This window comes from Ammospiza nelsoni, chromosome 11 (assembly GCF_027579445.1).
Source record: "Ammospiza nelsoni isolate bAmmNel1 chromosome 11, bAmmNel1.pri, whole genome shotgun sequence".
In the NCBI taxonomy this organism is placed as follows: domain Eukaryota; kingdom Metazoa; phylum Chordata; class Aves; order Passeriformes; family Passerellidae; genus Ammospiza; species Ammospiza nelsoni.
In genome coordinates, this window is record NC_080643.1 from 7,415,080 (window position 1) to 7,432,577 (window position 17,498).

General features: G+C 42.0%; 1 protein-coding gene across 1 annotated transcript in view; it reads right to left on the reverse strand.

The window, feature by feature from the left end:
- PTPRG (protein tyrosine phosphatase receptor type G) overlaps nucleotides 1-17,498 on the reverse strand; it is a 388,816-nt gene that overhangs the window by 11,285 nt on the left and 360,033 nt on the right. Inside the window, exons 15-22 of the mRNA XM_059479803.1 lie at nucleotides 15,827-15,918; nucleotides 6,021-6,117; nucleotides 4,328-4,410; nucleotides 3,966-4,100; nucleotides 3,176-3,310; nucleotides 2,598-2,770; nucleotides 1,322-1,457; nucleotides 831-977 (exon numbers count right to left, since the gene is read on the reverse strand). Of these exons, the coding sequence (XP_059335786.1) occupies nucleotides 831-977; nucleotides 1,322-1,457; nucleotides 2,598-2,770; nucleotides 3,176-3,310; nucleotides 3,966-4,100; nucleotides 4,328-4,410; nucleotides 6,021-6,117; nucleotides 15,827-15,918 (998 nt within the window). The remainder of the gene's footprint in view (nucleotides 1-830; nucleotides 978-1,321; nucleotides 1,458-2,597; nucleotides 2,771-3,175; nucleotides 3,311-3,965; nucleotides 4,101-4,327; nucleotides 4,411-6,020; nucleotides 6,118-15,826; nucleotides 15,919-17,498) is intronic.

A 17,498-nucleotide genomic window follows, 5' to 3' on the forward strand; every position in this document is an offset into this window, starting at 1 on the left:
CCTGCATTTTCTGTGTGTGCTCTTGTACTTGTTCCTTTAATTTAGTAATTAAGCATCTGGAATGTCTTGAGTGATGGAGAAATACTGAGATTCCTACAAGTGAATTCAGATTCATTTTTTGAATAGCTTCGCACCTGGTGTAATTTAACAGCTTCAGTTCCTTGGGTAGTTATTGGGTAGTTATTAACTGAGTGAGTTTAGCTGTGAAAACAGATGTCATGTGTCTCCTTATGATACAAACTCTCACAAAATATTTTACAATTTATTCAAATAAAGTGCAGTCAGAAAATCTCAGGTTTCAAATAAGAGATCTGGGAAAAAAAATGACTTTGGCTAGGAAGGAAGCAGTTATCACATAGCAGGAAACACAGCAAGCATTATGATTAGCAATGAGAAAGGCATATTGTGTTTCCTGGTCTTAAAACATTTGTAATTCCTTATCTACACTGATGAAATAGTAGATGGTGCAAAGAACCTCATCTCTTGTCTCTCCCCATATTTGTATGCTTGAGAGCCACAGTTTGGGGAAAGACTTCCAGCCAAGCTAACCACAGACTTGGGCACATCCAGGCTCCCTTGGGGACAGGGAGACCAGCAGCACAGTCCCAACCAGTGTCCCTGTCCCTCTTCTCACCTCTGACTAAACAGCATGAGCACTGATTTCCAGCAGTGCAGCTAGGACTGTATAGGACTGAACCTCTCAAGGTGTTGTGCTGTGCTGATCAAGTTTTCTGGTTTGTTCCTTAGGCATGACAATGGACAGTGAAGACAGGCCATATAAAAGGAATAGGAGCATTAGGTGCCTCTGGATGGCAGTGATTTAGCCTTACCTTGAACTGCTTTTCTAGCCGTGTCTTCCCCCCTATGCCAGGAATGAGGATGGTGTTGACATAACTGTGCAGCTGGTTTGCAGACACTTCAGTCTCCTTCCCAAGGATGGCTTCCAACAAGGCATCATGAATAAAAATGTACTGCTCCTAGAAAAACATCAGAACGTCAGGTGGACATTTGGAATAACCTAAAGGAATGTCTTTGTCTGAGAAGCAGTGCACACTAAAGGAAAGGGTGTGCAAAACAAGCCACTCATGCAAATACTGCCAAATTCAGAATAAATATTTATAAATGTAGCAAATACAACTCTGAATAAGCCAAAACCAAAATCTGAAGTTACTGGTCTAAAAAGAGAGAGATATTCCAGTGCAGAAAAATATCAGTAATATAATCAATTTTTACAGGGAAGTAATTGGAAAAATCTATCATCTTTTTGATTACAATATAAAAATGAACAAGGCTTTAAATTCAACCCCAGTGCATTTTTTACCTCTGTCTGGACGAGGTAGTTGCGCTGCGTCCTGATATGTTTCAGGAAACCCAGGACATTAACTGTGCTTTTGTCTTTTATCTGCTGCAGCATACTGTCTATCACAATGTAGGTACCAGTCCTGCCAACACCAGCACTACAGAGAACATAAGAGAAACCCATGAAACACAGACAGATGAAAGCAAATGCAGAAGTAGCTACAACAGAACTAAACAAATATTCACATATTCCTGTTCATGGGCTTCCATTTTCCTCCTAGCTTCAAACATTAAAGTTTCCCAGCAAAATATTTTGGATTTCTGGAAATACTACCAGGTATATAATTCCTCCCTTCTGTGGGGATTTTTGTGCTCCAAGAGGAGGCTGAACACAATACAAGCCATCACACCTGTGCCAGCAGCACGAGGATAAGGCTGCTCTGGTCCTGGACTCTGGCTGTTCACACTTGGCTCCTGTTTCCACTGCTGCAGTTACAGGTGTTAGCTGGATGAAGCCATACAGAGGCCCACCCTTTGCCAAGCTGCTGCTATATTGGAGTGCCAGGGTCACTCCAGGCTGTGACATGGCTCTGGCTGCCTTCAGCCTGGAGGTAAACTTAAGCTGCACAGTGGAGCTGGAAATGAAAGTGATACCAGCACTTTGGGAAGGTATAAAGGGGACTGGCTAATCCTGTGGAGCCAGAACTCCTTATAGTGAATGATGGCAGTCTTGGGCCCATGATGGGCTCCCAAAGATGGGAGCTCTTCAGAGATTTTCTGTTTCTGCTGAGGAAAGATCTGTAACCCTCATCATCCTCTCCTCTTTGATACAGTGCTGTGCAGCCCCCTCACAAAGTGATGAAGACCACATGCCTGAACCAGTATATTGACTGATCTATTGCTGTGACTGCAAGTGCTGGTGAGGGTGAGTGTGGTTCATTGGCAATTGCATTCCCAGGTGTCCATGTTGGTTCCCAGCAGAGGTGATCCTGCCCTGTCCAGGCACTGAACTGGCAGGCTACAAACAAGCTTTGACCAAGGAGCTTTCTAATTCCAGTGCAATCTAGTTCAGCAGTTCATGGCTATAGCAAAACCCTCTATCAGCTGGGAAACTTTTGCTTTGGAGCTGTTTTAAGAGGCAGGCAAAGTAGAGCTCATGTCTACATGCACCCCAGGGCTGACACACTGCTGCTGTGTTAGTAACCTGCAGTGTTTGTGTTAGGTGGCACAGAAGGGCACACCCTGTGCTCTGTGCTCTGGCTGTGCTTGCCTCGGGTGGTTTGTCACAGCCTCCATACCTGCAGTGCACCACCACTGGTCCCATGTCCGGGGCTCTGGCTGCCGAGGATCTCCTGACGAAGGTGAGCACGGGCAGCGCGTACTCGGGCACGCCCATGTCAGGCCACTGGGTGTAGTGGTACTGAATGACAGTCCTCTCGTTCTGCCGCCCTTTGGGGTTCCCCTTCTGACCCTGGGTACCAAGGGGGGGCAGAGAAAAGAGAGAGAGGAGGGAAAAGAAGCATAAAAATATCATCAGTCCCTTCTGACTTGCTCAGCTGCAAAAGTGCTGGACTCTGACAGAAGAAACCTGCAGCTCTGCCTGCTGATGGGTGGAGACAGAGTTTGAGGAAAAATACATGTGGGAAGAGGTAATAACAGCAATTACAAGGACACCAAAGCTGCAGTGCACTTGAAGAAAAGAAATACAGGCTAAACCTTAGCAACAGGTTCCTTGTAATCCTGTCTTTACTTACTTATTTCCCACCCACCTGCCTCTCCAGGCTGCCTACGGCAACGCTGAGTTTTGCTCTGGTGTGCCTTGCATCCTACCCAAGCCAGAAGAGGCCTGGATGGGGGCAGTGAGGGCTTGGCTCACCTTTTTCATCTTGGTGTTCCTGACGGTGAAGCGGCGCACGGTGTAGCAGGCGTGGACGTTTGTGCTCTTGAGCGTGACGATGATGTTGCCGTACTCCTCGCTGTTCTCCGTGGGCCAGTACTGATCACACTTCCTCTGAACACAGACACAGGTGGGTGAGTTGGGCAAGGGCCTGAGCTGCTGCTTTGTATTTGTGACTAGAGCTTTTTGAAAAAAATCATGGCTTAGGATGTTGTGGCATTCACATTTTCTGAAAAATCCCCCTTCGCCCAGGATTTTTCTCCTGGGAAGCTGAGAAGGCTCAGAGAAAAAGGAAAACAATTTTATCTTATTTGCTTCTCCTCTGTTTTGCTCACATGTGGAATATGTTTGGAGATTGTTTACCACAGGTGATTGTTTCATTGGATTCTGGTGTGAATTGTTTTCACTCATTGGCCAATCACTGCCAAGCTGTGTCCGGACTCTGGAAAGACTCATGAGTTTTCATTATTATCTTTTTAGCATTTTGTAAGTATCATTTCTGTATTTTTTAGTATAGTTTAGTATAGCATTCTTTAATATATTATAGTATCATCAAATAATAAATTAGCCTTCTGAGAACATGGATTCAGATTCATCATTCCTTCCTTCATTGGGCATCCTGCAAATACAACAGGATGTGTCCCTGTGTTGTGTTACTTATGTGTTATGCATCAGTACATATCACCCCAGGCCATTGAAAACAAATTCTGCCCAGGTGATTTGGGGAAGTGTTAAGGAGCAACTGCTAACAAATGAGAAAATCTCTTACTCTTCCTTTTTCAACAAGGTTCGTGATCATGACAATGATTCCTGTATTTTGTTCCCAAATCATCCTCCAGAAATCTTCGAAGGTAGACTTTAAAGGTCCCTGGGTAGCAATGTAGGCTTTTGCTTTGTTGTAACCCTTCAAAGAAAACCATAATGCCAAGTGAGATGAAAGCAGTATCATGGCAGAAAAATTAATATTTTAGAGGTAACAAGAAAGGTGCCTTTCTAATTCAGAATAGTGAGGAATTTATAGCAAAATTATCAGGTGAAGTTGGAAAATATAATCACATCACAAGTGACAATACTTCCTTCCTGTGGAAGGATTCAAAGGTGGAGCAGAAAAAAACCATTAAAACAACTTACATCGACATAATTAGCATTAATGTAGTCACTGTGCTTAGAATCTTTCCCTGGTAAAGGCCTTAGCTTCACCCTGCTGTGATCATCTGCAGGACAAAAAACAAAGCAGAGAAACATTAGGGAAACATGCTACAGAACTGCATTTCCTGGGAATCAGGGCTGCCCTTACTAATACACAGAAGAGATTGGCCTTGGACTGGAGTCAAGAGGGAGATGGGAGTATCTGTTCTTGGTCATCTGCTCATGTGCAGGTTTTCATCCTTCACATCCCTTAAAGTATGTAGTTCATGCTGGGACAGCTTCTCTTTTAAGGGCACTGGAGCCTCAGGAGCACAATTTCTAGAATCATCTACATCGCTCAGGGTAGTGAGATTCAAAGAGCCAGGGCACCCCATGGGGCTGTGAAACGCTGCCTCTGCCTGGCTCAGCTCATTATCCTCCCCTCGGTGCTGGGCTCAGACAGCTCTGCTGGCTCTGGGAGCTCAGTCAATGTCCTCACTCCTTCACCACCATCAGCACACCATGAGGACAGACTTGAGGCTGTGATCTTTAGCTCCTCTTTTTGTTTCACTCAAATGCTTGACTCCACCTTAAAGCAGGAAAAAATCATAGTCCTGCTTCTAGGCAGAAGCACTGGGCTGTGTGGTGCTTCCAGCTCATGCAGAGATGAGACATGTGAGCCAGCTTTAAGCATAAAGACTGGTTTCATTTGCCTTCCTTGAGGACCAAGGGAGAGAGAGGATCTTCCAGTGATAATCTGGAGGACTGAAATGCCTGCTTCAATCCTCTTTCAATGTCATATCTCTGTACCTAGAGAGATGAGACTTCTATGTCTAAAATCAGAGCTGGGACAAGCTCAAAGAATGCCTTTGCCCAAGGCCACACAGCAAGTCTTTCACAGGTCTGGGAATTGGTCCTCAGCCAGTACCTTGATTACTACTGAAAATCTGTTAGGGATGTGTATTTCCTTCCTATGCCATCAAAAGCATTCAAGACTTACTGCAATGTTTATGAACATTGTGAACTTTTTACCAGTGGGCTCTCCATGTCTGTCCCTAAACCACAGTGACAGTTGCATCTGCCATCCATTCCACATAAGAGAACAACAGGGAAAAAGTTACTGCACTTCTATCCCAGAATTTGCATTCCAGAGCAGAGTCCAGATTTGCAGTTCTCAGAGGGATACAGGCAAAGCCTGTTCTGTGCTACAAAGATCACTATTTGTCCAAATCCTACACAGAGCTAAAGCAGTTTGAAATACAGCAGATACACTCTGTAAGATTTAGCACCTTTGGGACTGTAGAGTAATCCCAGGAATCATCAGTAAAACTCTTTGCTCCTCCATGTACTTCCCCTAGGCCAGTTTTCAGGCATTAGCAGGCAGGAGAGCTCTGATCATCCATTTATCCCAGTTATTCCTCTGCAAAATTTTACACCAAACTTCTACAACTATGCTTGGACATTCAAGCTGTGAAACATTTCAAAACAAAAGCTGGACTGAAATCCTGGCCCCAGAGAAGTCAAAACATTCACTGCCTTTAACAGGGAAAGGATCTCCCAGCCACACTTTCACATATTTATTACACCCTGTGTAATGATGTACCCTGGGCCACCTGCCTGTCCCAGTCACACACACACTGCAGGAGGAGAGTGCCCTTTTGGGTTATTCATTGTGCTTAGGCCAGTGCTTACTTACAGGCCAGGATGTTGATGTATCTGTTCTTGTGCTTGTTGTCGGGGTGGTTGGAATGCTCTGCAGTGATGTTCATGTCAGCCGTACAGCGCTGCACTTCCTAGGCACAAAGATTATTCACATAGGAAATTTGTCAGTCCAAAAAACCTTGAGTTTTGTATCCTTTTGCAACAGCTCATGGAAACCATGTCAAAAGTATCAGAATTTTAATTGCTGGGTTAAACACAGTCTTTCAGTATTGTCCTGTATGTTGTGGTCTCACACTGAGCCATGTCAGCTGTCCCTGGTCACACTCACAGGCCTGGGGACAAATGAGGACCCTGAGAGCACCTGAGCACCCAGCTGTCCCCTCTGACCACCAGTCCATCACCTTCTGCATCTCCTGCCATGCCCCACTCTGTCCCTCCTTGGGGAGCTGAGATAAGGTCCCTCAGATGCAGAGCAGTGTAACAAGCTAAGAACAAAAACCATTTCAACAGAAGACTTTTGATGGCTGGACAACTTATCTGCTTATAACCTCTCAAAATGGGGTTTCTGACATTTAAGTTTGGCACTGACCTTTTGGTAGTTCTCTGCAGAGAGATGCCTTTTGTAAAGCATAAATAAAAGAGATCTCAGAAGATAACAATGAGGGCTTTAAATACCACTGCCTGGATGCTGATTAACAGCCCTGATCCAGTGAAGAGAAGGTTGCTCCCATGTACATTTACAAAGCAGAGAGAGACCAGGGTGCTCATGAAGCCAGAAATGCAGATGTCTGTCTAGCTGGGGCTGTAGGTTAAATACCCAATTCCCTTGGAATTTTTAAGTTCTTAACCTACCCCTTGCTCTGTTCAACAACAGAATACAGAGCTGTTGAAATGGGGCAATGGAAGGTCTTTTCTTTTACTCCAAAGTGAAGCAGCCACTCCCCTAGAGAGCTACACCCTTCAGAGACTGCCCTACAAACTGAATCACTCAGGAGCCTTTTCAGTTCCAAGATACACCTTTGTAGTATCTGTTTAACCATAATCCTCCTGAAAAGGATTTATCACTAGCATAAATATTGTCACTGGCATAAATATTATCACTACCATAAATATTCTTCATTTAAAGACATATTTAAAAAAATATTAAAATTTGAAGTTTACGAAGTTGTGGAAGAAATTATATTTATTCAAATCTTTTGTGACTCTCAGAAATTGCACCAAACAGAACCGATTTCCCCCCAGGATATGTGAGGAAGTGCCAAATTACTTTGTACTTCAGACTTTAAAAATAACAGTATAGAACCTAAGAGGCAAAGTCATTAGGAGCTCACAGCTGCTACAAAGATCACGAGCTAAGTGACAGAGAAAAATTATCACAAGAAATGCTATACAAACAGCAGATGTAGGAGTTCAGCATTATGCAGACATTTCACCAAGGACTTGCATAGCAATTTTGATATCTTCCCCAACATTTACATTTTAAAAGTGCAAAGTATACTAAAACCTTGTACGTTTTATAGCTTTTATATCCATGTGACACTCTCAAATAACAATTGCTTCTCTCTCTCTTCCCAACCCTCCACAGGGAGAAACATACTGTGCTCAAGGAGATGAGCTGAGCAAAGACAAAGACGAATCAAGCAAAACTCTCAGCTGGCCCTAATGGAATTTTCATAGTTCCACTTCTATCAAATAAAAAAACCCATATTAAAGTGTTCTCTTCCCCTAATTCTGCCTGTCAGCTCCAGTAAGCAAGGGATTTCAGATAACACAATAGGCAGGATCAGTTCAGCCTAAGTCATGGCTAGAAGAGCAGCAATATTTACATGTTAGGTTGATTTAATGTAATTTTGTTTTATCTATATTTTTATTTAGAAATCATACAACATCACTGCTGTACTGTTACTGGTCACTCCTAAAAAATACCCTGCCCGCTTCTGAAAAGCCTCACATCAAACCCTACATCCCTGCATCACTATAAAATTCTTTTTAGAAGTTATTTGTGTTGAAAAATTTATGCCAAATGCTGTAGAATTTAATACAGATTAATCCAATAAGATTCTGTGGAGAATACTCTGAGAAGTTATAGAATTTAATAGGGAATTACCTCCCTGCTAAGGAATTTTCTCTGACAGTTTAAATACTACATAGTAAATGTATCATTTTCTATTAAATTCTATAGGATTTTTCCATAAGGGAATTGTTGGGGAGGTTAATCATTTTAATTAACCTTTTTATGTTGATGGTGACTGTTTCCTCAGCTGTACATGTTCCCAGCTGGCCAATATAACGTTAATAGAAGAGGAAGATTAAGCTAAGATGGTGAAAAACACAGCAGTGGAAAAGGAGGTCTGATGCTGTGAGAGCTGATGATCTGAAAATGGCTTTTCTTAACACACAGCATTCTAAATGGTTTTTAATACCCTGGAAAGCTGTTGGAATGGTGGATTCCTATATCTACACAATGCAGAAGCACAGCAAAAGGAGACTGTTACAGAAAAGCTTCCCCCTTGCCAATATACCTCAGCTATTTTTGTCTTTTTAAAGTCTTCAGCCCTCCCCTGCAGCCCAGGACACAGCCAAGGCTTTGGGACACTGCAGCTGCCAATGAGAAGGGGACTGAGCACATCCTCCAGCCCCAGCCTGGCCTGGGTTTGGCTGTGCCAGACCCCAGATGGGGTTGAGAGCAGAGGGTGGGTATCCACACTCTCTTACCCTCTGAGGCTCATCTCTCCCAATCCTAACAGCAAATTACTAAAACACAGGCTCTCCCCAGCAGCCAGTAAGGCATAACTTCACATTCCTCTGTTATTGAAGCTGAGGTGCTTGCCTTTCATCAATGCACAAAAGCTGCAAGGAGACAAGACTAGCTGCAGTCTGTTATCTGTGCCTCTGTCCAGAGTATTATTTACCCCTTGGCAGAAGAGGACACCCTGGTGTTAATAAATAACACCCTGGAGAAAGTCTCCAAAAGTCCCCATCTTAATGATGCCATTTTACCACATTTATGTATATCACATATTTACTTTCCCAGCATTTTCTGTTGCTTTTGCAATGAACACCCTGAGATTTCTAAACCTTACTGGCTACCAAGTCCTTCAGTGGCACTAAAAACATCACCATGATTGCATTACTACTAAAACCCATGTTTGCAGGCAGGTCACCAGGTCAGGGCTGCTCACTGCAGCTCAGCCTAAACAAAGTCCTCTCCCAGCAGGCACAAAACTCTTACTGACACTTTGGAGTAGGACCCATAGTGTTTGTATCACCATGTTCATAATTCATCCATTAACTTTTCATCTCATCTCTAGAATATTTCCTTTGGCTTTCCTTAATCCTGCTTAGTCTCCTGCACTGATTTTAATGATGGCTGGCTTGCACACTGCTGCTCCTCATGTTTAACCTCCCAGAACACATTACTGTCCCAGGATGAATGGATACAGGCTTTATTCTGTCCTTTCAACTTAATCATTGACAACCCTAGAAACCAAAGTACATGGTTTCAATTGACTGTTAGTTACTGTAAGAAGTGTTCTAGTCTATGCTATTATGGCTAATTTACCTTTTAATTATATTGTCCATGCTAATGCTAATTGGAATTTGATACACCCAGGTTTAACGACCCATTTTAATTGCCTTTCTGAAACAAGTTACAGATTAGTTTCTTCTAAACTTCAAAGAATTTCCATTTAAGTGTAAAATCAAACTGCTCCAGTGTCTTGCTGGCAGTATAAGGTTCTGAGCAGGATTTTTTGCTACAGTGGCTGAGCAGGAACTCGGTCTCTTGATTTGGCCTTACAAAGCACTGCTGCTGCTGTTTCCCATTACTTGAGGCTGATGTCCTGGCAGGGGCTGAACTGTGAAAGCCTATGAATAGCAATGAGGAGTCACAACAAAAAAGGATCCTAATCTGAGCAACTAAACCTGAGAAGATCCATCGCTGTGTTTTGATATTAACGTTGGTATTTTTTTCAGCATGGAAGCATCCACCCCCAATATCAGTTTTGATCTATTATTTTAATCCCAAATTACAGGAATTCTGTGGTAGTGCTCTTTCTGTTTGTTTTATCACAGCAAACCTGAAGACAGCATACCAACAGAGACTGCAGGTAGTATTTGAAGATATCCCCCAGGAACAGTGTAGATTTCTGCAATAATTTAGCACTGGTATAAACTCTCCTACAGCACTCGAGAGAGAAGTGACTTGGGGACAGCCTAGAAAGAGGTGAAAATAAACAAACCAAAAGGACTCAACACAGGAAAAACATCAATAAGGAGCTAAAAACTCCTGCAAAATGCATGAGAGAGGAAAGGATGATGGGGCAGAGGTGTCAGAGTCTGACCAAAACCTTGCATTGCCCAGCCAATGGCTCATCCAAGGGGGGCTTCCAGGCACAACCCTTGGGAATGGCTGTGGTGCTGTGGTCAGTGAAACCCCAGATATCTGAACTGCTTTTACTGCTTCTCTTAATCTCTTAATTCACAACACCAGTTTCTCAGGGTAGGTGAAGCACTGAGATAAGAATTGAGAACTCCAGGAAGGCCCTGTTCTGCAGCAATCCTTCCTCCTCCAGCTTCACAGTGCTGCTTCCCTCTGGCTTCAGTACAGCAATACAAAGGATGAGAATACCTCTAATTAAGGCAAATTTGGGCTAGGTCATAAAGCATTCCCAATGCAGTATTACCTGCTAGTAGCATGCTTTTGAAATGGCATCTTTCTGCTGCCAAATTCCTTGGTATAAATGCAGCTATAAGCATGAGCCTGGTGTGAACTGTGTTTAATCTGTAAGGGATGCCTGGATAACTGCACTGGGTTTTTAGTATCTCAAGAAGTGTGCAAAGTGCAGCATTATCTGTTTTCAATGCAGCCCACTGCTAACGTTCTGAGGTCCCCAGTTAAAAAGAGCCAGTGACCCCTGCCCTGAGCAGCAGCAACCATGAGAATAACATTAGCAAATCCCTGCCACATGGCTGGAAATATAGATTTATGCTATTTTCTTACATTTCAGGCCATTTAGAAGAAGGTGCCACTGGAGTATAAAGATATTTTCAATTTATGTGATGAGGGAGCTAGACAGCCTGCCTCTGAGTTCAGCGAGCCTGTTCAGACTCCAAATTGGCAATGAATCATTGTGCTCACACGGCCACAGGCAGGAGAGGTCTGCAGAGATTGCATTCCCCTCTCCAACTGCTCCTGCAGCAGCACTGACCAGCCCACTCCAGAATTACAGAGGAGGGATGTAAAACTCCCTGATCTCAGAAATCCAAATGCTGCATTAAACTGTAAAAATTCACAGTTAGCTTTGGGGATGGAAGGTGATTTCTTGGCTTAGTGTTCCTTTCTTAGAGCAAAAGGACATGATTACTCAAAAAAACTTACTGTGTTATTCCAGTAACCGGCCAGGGGGAGGGAGTGAAAAGCTCTACTGTGGGAGGTGGCACTTCACACTCTTTTTGATACAGGAATTGGAAGGGCACATGTCCTATATCGTCAGGCTATCAGGGGAATAGAGAATGACAAATGTGACATCAGTTTTTAAATTGAGATCCAGAAGGGGTTTTTGGCAGCCCACCATATCTGACTTCTCTGTGGGGCAAACTGCAAGACTCCACAGTTGAGGAGCAGAGCTGGTGAATGCCTTCAACACCTTGGGGAGAGGTCCCTGAAGAAGTCTACAGGCTGCCAAAAAGAGAGCAGCATATCAATTTCCAAAATGTGTGAAAAGGCCTCTCAGAAAATATTACTTAAAAACCTGTTTTGGTTTTGGAGCAAAAAGAAAACTCTCCTTTGTGCACTACCAGGGTGGAGGTGGGACTCACCTGCCCAGGATTTTCCAGTGTTCAATTTACACTGGTGGGACTTACAGGAACCTCACCAATTCATAGGTGGACTTCAGAGGAGACAAAGTGTGTTTACAATACCAAGTTATTCTGGATAATTAGAATGAAAGCTATTTGTGAAGGGAAGCTGAACAATCTCGCAGCACTGAGTGGCCGAGTGACAAAATGGCAAATGAAATTCAATGTTGATAAATGCAAAGTGATGTACTTGGAGAAAAACAACCCTAACTATACATACATGCTGACAGGTTCCCAATTTGCTATTGCCATGCAGTGATGAGGCCTTGGGGTCACACTCAATGGTTTTCTGGAGGTGTCAGCTGAGTGCTCAGTAGTTGTTAAAAACCAAATACTATGTTAGGAAGGAGAAAAGTAATAGAAAACTGAAAACATCACTGAACTCTGCATTAAAACCACCTGCCATATTCTGTGTACAGCTGAGGTCTTCTCATCTTGACAAGATTATGGTAAAGGGAGATAAAAAGGTACAGAAGGGACAATTCATTGCAAGTCTGGAGTGGCTTCACCCAAAAAACGAAGTGAATAATTTAGATTTCTTCAGATTTGAAAATGGATTATTAAGGGGAAATATAAAGGCAGACAGAATGATGTGAGTAAACAAGGATGCACTTTGTAATGCAAAAACAGTAGGAGGCACCAAGAGAAGTTATTCAATATGAATTAAAAGCAAAAGAAAGTCTGTTCTTGTGGAACCAATTGTAGAATTCATTGCCATGGGATGCTTTGGACACCAGAAGCCTAAAAGGGTTCAAGAGACAGAAATTTATGGAAGAAAGGTCTATCAAAGACTGTTAAATGTAACGATGCCATGAAAATCTCTGGCTAGACAAGGAATAGATATAATCTCTGGCTCAGGAAGCCTTTCAGTCTCTGTTCAGTCTTGCCCTGAAACCCTGCCCCAGTGCCCCTGTAAAAGTCTGGTACCTCATCCTGTACACCACAGCAAGACAGGGCTGGAGTTACCTGAGAGCAAGCAAAAACCTTCCCTGAACATTTTCAGTCTACTACTGAACAAAATCCAAGGCTGAATACAAAGAGTTATGTCAGAGAGCAGCACTACTGATGCGGGATCTTTATTTTAAAAAGCTATTTGTTGTTCAATACTAAATTGGGTCCTGTATTTCCAATTTATATCAAAAATTGAAAATACACAGGACTCAAAGGAAATCTTTAAAATTCTCTATATACTAGAAAGCCCAGCTATCATCAGACAGTAAAGCTGGCTACTTGCACTACGATTACCCAAAGGGAATAAGGATTCATTTCAGATGTACTTTCCAAGGGAAGATTTGTGAGTTCAAAGTCCTTTTTTCCTCTGCACATAAAATGCTTCCTAAGCACATTCACAAAATATTTAGCTGTAATTACAGCTCAATTTAAGAGAAGGGGGAGTATTCACACAATTTACTTTTAAAGGAATCTTCCTGTAAAAACCAACCTAACACAGCCCTAAATATGCTGCCAAAAACACAGGAAGTGACACCAAAATCTAGCAACAAACAAGTGGAGGATGTTCACCTTCCACATGGGGTAGTGTTTGTGTGTGCCTAGCTTAGTCTTTCCTTTTGCAGCTTCTACCTTAAACCTCCTGCCACAGAAATTTCTGAGGAGATTTTTGATCAATTTCTTTCCTTTTTAAACAAAATCTCATGCAGTGACTGCCTTTGGGAGGATTTATTTATTCTGCAATATTGATCTCATTATTTCAGCATCTCCTCACCATCCTCTTTTCTTCCCCTGTTAGCTGTAAAAAGTGGTATTTTTTTTTTTTTGACTGCAGAATCCATCATCTCTTTTCAAAAGTTCCATAGGCATGAAGGCATGATATGACTGTGGCACTTTCCACCTCAGGCTAGCAGCCCTGGATTTTCTATTTTAGCTGGAATCTTATTATTTCTCCATAAAACATTAGCTAAGTCTTTCTCATAGGTGGCAGATGCAACTCCAGCACACGGACCACGGATCCGACTGGATGTGAGAAGCTGCACTGCAGCCACTCCAACAGCTACTGAATAAATGTAACCTCAGGTCCTCTGTCCCTCAGCCACTCTCCAAGCTGGGGCTCTGACCTCTGAGTCAGTTTGGGCACTTGAGAAACATTTTACATATAGGTTCTGTGAAAAATCCTGGGTTTCAAATCAGGCCCACAAGAACACCAGCAATGAAGGGGAGCTGGGTGGTTCATCCCAGACAGAGATCACCTTGTTCCTATTGCTACTCCTTACTCCAGCAGGAGATTTCATCTACTATTAGGGAGCTGAGCCCTCAGCTATGGAGAAATAAATCTGGAGGATATATCCTGACTTCAAAGCAGATACTCCAAGTTTTAAGCCAGCATGGAGAATAGAATTTGGTGCACGCAGTGCAGTTGGAGTTTAACTTCCCTTTGGAGGGGACCCTGTGCTCCCCAGAATGGGCCTAATTGGCCAAAGCTCTCTCCAACTAGCTGCCACAGCAAGCACTCACAGCAGGGAACTCCAGGAGGAAGGGAAAAAATAAGGCTATTAGAGCAGTGTTTTTCTTTGCTAAAACACAGGCAGAAGGTGTCCAACATTTGTTAATAGCAGTGATTCTGTGACAGCTGAAGCAAAGCTTGCTTAAAGCCAGACCAAGTTTACAGATGTGTTGTTGATTATTTTGAATAATTAAATGGTGTAAAACCCAGCTGTGATGAATAGCACTGGGGTCACAATTCATACATAATTGAGAAGAGTGAGTCGCATTTGATCATCCTGATCAAATTCTACTCTCTGGAGAATAAATGTTTGTCCTGAATACCATCAACATTGTTAAATGCCTCAATATTCCTGCTCAGCCATCCAGCCAGCAGTCAATTGAACTAAATCACTTTAACACCTTACACATTTGCCTTCCTCATGAATACAAAATGTTTCTAACTTACACAACCCTTTTTTGGCATCAGACAAAGCAGACACTCTTTATAGACAGTAACCAAACAGCAACAATAAACGTTTTAAATGATCCCATTAAAAACAATTCCTGCATACAATCTTGTCTTTACAGTGCAGTAAGCAAAGAAGCTGTCGATATAAGGCCACCTATCTGGGTTCAGGGCCTTGTTTGTAAGCAGAGCTGCTGCTCTGGTTCACAGGCAGAAACACACTTACTTTTGTTCATGGAGAAGCCAGAAGTGCAACTCCATGTGGCTTCCTGGGGCTTCTCCTGTTTCTCAGCACTTCAAATGTTCAGCAGTGACTGATTAGACTGACTCTGCTGTCTTATGCTGCATGATGTTTACCATGCTTGCATAATATGGGTTTGGTAACCCAGAGGTAAAATCTACTTTCACTCCATTGGAATTATCTCCAAATGACAGCATATTTATAGGTCAGAATCTGTTTTACACAGGTAGCAAGATGCAAATTCAAAAATAGTCACATTAGGTAAACACCACCAAGAAAACCTCAAATCCTTTCTTCTTGGTTTTACTGGAACAAAATAATCAATGACTTTGATAGCAGTGTCTCCTCTCTGAATAGAACATGAACAAGGACTCAAGGAACTAACTCAGTTTGGGTTTTCATCAAAGACCAAATTCTACTATTTTATTCATTGCAAGCTCTGTTTCACTCAGGACTTTTAAGATGAGCAAGAGGAGCAAATTCTGCAGCAAGAAGAGTAAAATAATTTTAAGAAAACCCTCAAGTTAAAATTGACTGTTTGTGTCTTCATGTTGTTCCTGGGGCCTTGCAGGCAGCTTTTCCTATTTAAGAAAAACCTAGGCGGGCTCCCCCTTAAAGGCACCAAATCTGTGGTGGTTAGAAAGCATCTGTAAATGTCCAGTCCCACACTGCTCATAGTTGGTAGAAAATTGGTATCATCCTGTTTCTTCTGATACATTTGAGCACTGCATTTACCCGACATGACAGCCTCACACAGATGTCACATGGTCTCCAATTATTAATACACAATTAACTTTAGGAAAACAACATTTTATAGGTGGGTCATTAATTGTACCTCAAAGTCTTCTGAGAACCCATGCTGGTTATTAGAATACAGCTCACTGATGTGTTTAACAAACTGCTTGACTGGAATTGCTTCCATATCATCTGTAGGAAAAGAAAAAAAGAGAAACTCAGAGTTGCTCTTTGTTTCATACATAAAACTTCAGGAGAGTAAGACTTCACTCGATATCATTTAGATCAGAGTTCCCAGGGGCACAGCTAGTTCAGTAGGCAGTAATAAGAAATCTTGATAAATCTGGCCAGTTTTGAGGTAAACATTTCATTGTATTTCCAATTCTAAGCACTGCAATTATAAATACTGAGAGCCTGTTCCCTGGGATGCTGATTTACAAACAATTGAAGTTCAAGGATAAACAGCTCTTGCTCAGTTTGAAGATGGCCATGAATGGGATGAAGAAACCTCCACTCCTTTCACATTATATAAAAAGAACAGAAGAGACCTCAAATGTGAAAATTCAGTGGACAATTACTCCCAGTAAGTTGTACCAGACTGAGCAAACTCACAAGCCTTTCTTATTAAAATTATTAACTTTTTTCCCTTTCCCACAATAATGTAGAATCCAAACGGACTTATGAAACTGCTTCTAAGCAAAAGAGCAGGCAAACACAACAGTCACTCTGATTTGAATTCTCTCTCATGCCAGACATTCATAACATTGAATATTATTGAGTATCCCACTGGACCATTTGCTCTTGCACAGCACACTGCAGTGCCACCCAATATACCAATAAATCACCGTTATATGTTTTTGTACAAGAAGGAAGTTGAAGACTCAAACTGAAGACAAACAAGACTGTTTGGAGCACCTGGGACTCCAGGCAGATTCTAATAAAGCTGGGGTGTAGGATGGCTGCCTTATTCCTCTATTTAGCTCCCATAAAAGGCCTGGATATCGTTATGACCACCACTGCAGTTGGCAGAAAAACTGTGCTTGCCAAGATTCACCAGTTAATATTTTCAGTCTGGCATTTAGAAAATGCAAATTGCTATACAACTGTGATTACTTTCAGCATATGAAATAATCTATTGCCTGATGGTTACTATTGTCTGATTGTGTGATTTTATGGCAATACCCTGTATTTATATAATCCATTTAATATTCTTCTGAAGATAGCATCTAGGTTATGTTTACTCCCAGCAATTCAGTGGTGTATTTTTGCTCCCATTTAGCAGACATATGGTTTGGTGCTACAGCTGCATTATAATCTGGATTCTTTTCCTTTTAAACATCTACATTATGATAGAAAAAATCCAAATATTTCTACAGATACTTAGCAAAATTTAACGATAAATAAATAGATGTGACATTTACTGTATTCAGAGTGAAAGATCTTTGGCAGCTAAAACCTCTAAGCTGTCACACACGCTTTTCTTAGCAAAGGGTATGAAGATCTGTATGTGTAAATGAGGTTCTACTTTGGCAAGAATTTTATAGATCCCTGACAATCTGATTTCTTTCCAGCTGATGGCAGTTAATATTGACCATGTCATTACTTCTCTCCTTTTATTTTATAAGGTAACGCTCTAAGGTGGCTGTTTGCATCTATTGACATTTTCAGATCTTAATCAGCTCTCTTCTATTTTATTTACAAGGCCCAGTTGTTAAAGATATGTTTGCAATCTGGTCACCTCACAGTATAGTAATGCTACTTTAATTAACCAC